This window comes from Colobus angolensis, unplaced genomic scaffold (genome assembly GCF_000951035.1).
Source record: "Colobus angolensis palliatus isolate OR3802 unplaced genomic scaffold, Cang.pa_1.0 Scaffold50, whole genome shotgun sequence".
NCBI classification, from domain to species: domain Eukaryota; kingdom Metazoa; phylum Chordata; class Mammalia; order Primates; family Cercopithecidae; genus Colobus; species Colobus angolensis.
Window position 1 is genome coordinate 2,541,509 of NW_012118488.1, and position 4,842 is coordinate 2,546,350.

Here is a 4,842-nt window from a genome sequence, read left to right on the forward strand (position 1 = left end):
AGGACCACGTGAGCCCAGGAGGTTGAGGCTGCAGTGAGCTGTGACTGCACCACTCCACTCCAGCCTGTGTGACAAAGTGAGACCTTATCTCAAAAAATAAAAGAAAATTTGTTAAAATTGCCCCCACCAGATTCATGTGGGGTAGGTCATTGTCGAACACCAAGAATTACTTAAGAGCACAAGACATCAGCCATAATAAACAGTTAATATATTGTTTGTGAAGACTAAATAATATATACTAAAGAATATACATATATATTAATGTAGAGTACATTAGAGGCATTTAATACTTCCATTTATTTCACAGATAGAGAAACTGAGGTCCAGAAAGGGGAAGAGACTTGCTCAGGCATAAGTTAACTTTTTTTTTTTAATGACTCAGGGTTATCATGATTGCAAGTAATTCCTCAGTCTAATGGTCCTTTGCTTTCACTGTAATATTAATGAGACATGCTTCTTAAAAGAATGATTCACTAAGAGCAGGGCAGACTGACCAGCAGCTTTCCGGGCTGCACTGAAACCTTCCCACTCCAACCACAGCGAATTTATAACCACTCTGTGCTACAGACCACTCACAATTGGTCCTGACCCAAGAGGAACCCTGCCCCAGTCAGGATGGAATAAGTGAGTGCAGCCACTTGGAGCTGCCCTCTAATCTGCCACCACCACTGGGGTCTGCTGCCCTATCTGGGAACCACCCCTCTTCCTCTTACTTCTCCATGGCCAACTGGGAAAACTCAAGCTAAAAATGATGACCCCAGAGATGAAAGAAGGAAAAGAAGTTAATCTGGAACACAGGGATCCTAAATTGCAATCCTTTATGAATCCCAAATTGCCAGGCATTCCCTTGAATCTGAATTGGGTGGGGAAACTGAAAATGGGAGTCACTTTCTTCTGCAAATGCATTGCCTCTTTGTTCTGTTGTGGTATCATCAGAGATGGTGAGTTTCATAAATTTGGAAAGGAGAGAGACAGCAACCTTGTGTGTTTCCCGTAAAAAGAGTTTCAGCTCCTCTCCAATAATCAGCCAAAGGCAATACCTGGACTAAGAACTCTCACCCCTAGCATATCCAAAGTCCCTGAATCTAAATAGGTACATTGAGCCTTTGGTTGGCTCCCCACTGCTTTGGCAGGAAGGAATCAGGACTGATGGAGACCCAGGCAGGAACAAAGATTCCCTGCCATTTGAGCTACTGGTTTGGGTTAGGAGAATTGGAAGCCAGGGGCCAGGTAAAGTGAATCAAAAATTCTGAAGCGGCCGGGCGCGGTGGCTCAAGCCTGTAATCCCAGCACTTTGGGAGGCCGAGACGGGCGGATCACGAGGTCAGGAGATCGAGACCATCCTGGCTAACGCGGTGAAACCCCGTCTCTACTAAAAATACAAAAAAATTAGCCGGGCGAGGTGGCCGGCGCCTGTAGTCCCAGCTACTCGGGAGGCTGAGGCAGGAGAATGGCGTGAACCCGGGAGGCGGAGGTTGCAGTGAGCTGAGATCCAGCCACTGCACTCCAGCCTGGGCGACAGAGCGAGACTCCGTCAAAAAAAAAAAAAAAAATTCTGAAGCATGGAGGAAGGCAGAAAGCAAGGTGGCATTATGATCTAGCAGTACTTCTCAAATTTTTTTTTTTATTATACTTTAAGTTCTAGGGTACATGTGCATAACGTGCAGGTTTGTTACATATGTATACTTGTGCAATGTTGGTGTGCTGCACCCATCAACTCGTCAGCACCCATCATCAAATTTTAAGTGTATATAAATCACTTGGGGAGCTGCTAAACTGCAAATTCTGATTCAGTAGGTCTGATTCAGGGGCCTAAGATTCTGTATTTCTAAGTAGCTCACAGGTAGTGCTGATGCTGCTGGTCCATGGAGCAGCCAGGCTCCAGAGAACTGGTGCATCAGATGCCCTTGAGTGCTGCAAACCATGATGGGGGATAGAAATTCTCTCCTGCAGAGCCAACTCTGTATTTTTTTTGGCACTGAGGAAGGGTGCTCTCCTTTTGACCAAAGAAACTGGAAGGTAGGCCATTAGCAAGATCCTTCTGATATTCTTGATCTTTGTAACAACCTGCTATAGCTAGCTGCAAGAGCATTTTTAATTAGACCAAATTATCTAGTTTGACTGTCCATAGAAATCAAAGCCCCAGCTGAAATATCTGTTCATTTTGCTAGTGTAGAGATGGCTTGTGTGCTATGATTTTTAAGATGTTAAACACTGCCTGTGGGCATATTTTATGGAGGAATAAACACGCAGCCCAATGAGATGTATAGCGTTGTTTTAATATATTGTATATTCACTTATTTATGGGGAAAATAAACACACAAGCCAATAAGCTGTGTATTATTACTTTAATATATTGAATTTATTTCATACCTATATGTTTTATGAGGGAAAATAAACTAAGATACACGCTATTATTATAACACATCTAATTGTTCTATATTAATTTATTTATGAGAGAAATAAGTGCAATTTAACATGATGTAAGATTATTTAATGCACGAGATGAAATCTATATTAAGACAGTTTAAGGGATTAAATTCCAGCTAACTAAGATGTGTGTACTTGGGACCCATTTAAAACTATGCAAAGGGCCTGTCTAGTCCTCTGTGTCACAACCTGTGTTGGCTCCTGGCTTATCCTGACAATTGCTGCCTCTGGGTACCTGGTACTCTAAATCCCGGTCCTGTTGGTCCAGGGGAAAGTCTGGAGGCCCAGGAAATAAACTGCTTTTTGAGAAGGGCAACATCTGCCGGGGAGATAGCCCCGCAGTGTCTGTTTCTGAGCGGGAGAAATATTAAGGAAACCTAAGGAGGATGGATGGCTTTCCGGAGCCCTTTAAATCTCCACCTTCCCAGAACAAACCAGGAGGCAGATGGGGGAGATCGATCCTTGCTTCCCGCTTACCAGGTTTACAAGGAACCAGGCAGGCTGTGGTGGGGGATAGACAGGACATGGTGTTGATATGGAAAATGAAGTTGTTGGTCAAGACAGGTGGGTCTGCATTTAGAGAAAGCTCTGGCCTGGTCTCAAATCCCACAGCGAAGGATCAAAAGTCAGACTGGATGAGGCACACCCAGGCCCGCAGACCCGCCGCTCTCCTTCCCTTCCCTTCCCTTCCCACCCGGATTCTCTTTCCATCTCGCGTCCTCAGCGTCCGTTGAGCTCACTTTAAACATAAAAAAATCAAACAAACAAAAACGAAGGTGGGACTCCCAGGCTCCCCTTCTTCCCTGGCCTCTGGAAAATCCGGCTGGGAGGACGCGGGGGCGGGGGCAGGGGCAGATCCCGGCTGGTCCGGCGCCTCCCGCAATGGCTGTCATGGCGGCCACAGCCTCTTCCCTCGCCCCCTCCCGTCCGCCGCCCGGCTCCAGCGCCATTTTGAGCATCGTCTTTGCTTCCCTGTCTCACTCCCACTCTCCTCGCTCCTCCTCTCCCTGCAGGTCCAGCGCCTGGCGACGCTGCTGGGCCTCCCTGGGCTTCTCGCCCGACTGCTTCTCGGATGGTCCCCCAAAGCCCAGAAGCCCCAGAGTCCGTGGGTGTCCCGGCAGCGCCACATTTCTCAGCTGGCCTCTTTTCTTGGCCACTTGGAAGCAATTACCATCCCTGGGTGCGGGGCCCTGCTTCCAGAGAAAATCCCCGACTCCACTCCACTCCTTGGAGAGCCACCTACAACTCCCAAAGAGGCCCGGCTCAAGCCCCAGGCCTCTCGTCCCTAGGCTTCTTGAGTTCAGAAAAAGGCCCTACACCGGCTTCGGTCATAAGAAGCAAGAAGTCTAAGGAAGCCCTTGGATTCTTCCCAATTCCAGGAAACTTCTGCCCCTGCCACGATCCCAAAGCCCGTCCCCAGGCTTCCTCTCCTTGCACCCTCCACCGTTCGCTGTATACTTTCTCCCTCTACCTACCCACCTTTATTTCTAAACGGAGGCCCCAGGACCACCCGCTTAGGACCAAAGGCCCTCTGCTGAGGGGCAGGGAGGTGACCGAGCTTCCTGCAAACTTCCGACTCTTGCCAGAGCCGTGGGCGAAGCGGCCATCAATCGGGTCACCTTTGTACCACCCGGACTTCGCCAGCCCAGGAGGCTTTGCTGCCACATAGGCCGCTGAACCGAATCAACTTCGCACAGGTCCTGGAGGGGTGAGGACCGGCCTTGGGGCCGCGGGGAAAAAGGTTAAATCCCAACACAAACACTCGTTTTCGTATTATAAAGACATTTATTTAATCTATGAAAATAATGTACAATAAATACTTTCCCCTTTTCCTATTATTAAAGAATTTTAATAAATAATCTACAGTCTAAAACATAAAAAAGAGGAAAATAAGTCCCTCTAGTCATTTTTAAGAAAGTCCCCCTAGAGTTTAATTATTCCTGAGATTTCACTGGAAGGAGTCTACCAAACGGAATTTTTCTGTGTGAATTTTAAAAGATGCTCGAGTGCCCAATATTTTAGAAGAAGAAAGGGAGTGGATTAAACGCTAATTCAGTAATACCTGAATTTTAGCAAAACACATAAGTCTATGCGACTGGGGGGTGGGAGAGGCTCGATTTTTCCAGTAGATGACCAAGGAGCGCGGGGGTCGAAAGGACCGGGAGGAGGAAACGGGTTAGGGAAACTGCAGGTCGATGGCACAGAGCGTGCTGGTGAAGAAGTCCAGCTCTTCCTCGGAAAAGGGGACCGGGCTGTCGAGAGAACCCTGTAGGCTAGGGGAGAGGCCTCCGGATAGCTGGAGACAGGAGTCGGCCGCGAAGAAGTTAAGGTCGGGAAGGAAAGGCGAATCCTGGCGCTCCGGGAAGACGTCTTCTGGCAATGGTCCCGGCTCCGGCCCGCCCGCCCCGCGCA

The 4,842-nt window shown here is 48.1% G+C and overlaps 1 protein-coding gene across 1 annotated transcript in view; it reads right to left on the bottom strand.

Annotated features, from left to right (window-relative positions):
• Window positions 1-4,200: 4,200 nt before the first annotated feature.
• HOXB2 (homeobox B2) overlaps window positions 4,201-4,842 on the bottom strand; it is a 2,270-nt gene continuing 1,628 nt past the window's right edge. Inside the window, exon 3 of the mRNA XM_011960014.1 lies at window positions 4,201-4,842. Coding sequence (XP_011815404.1) covers window positions 4,607-4,842 — 236 coding nt within the window. The 3' untranslated portion in view covers window positions 4,201-4,606.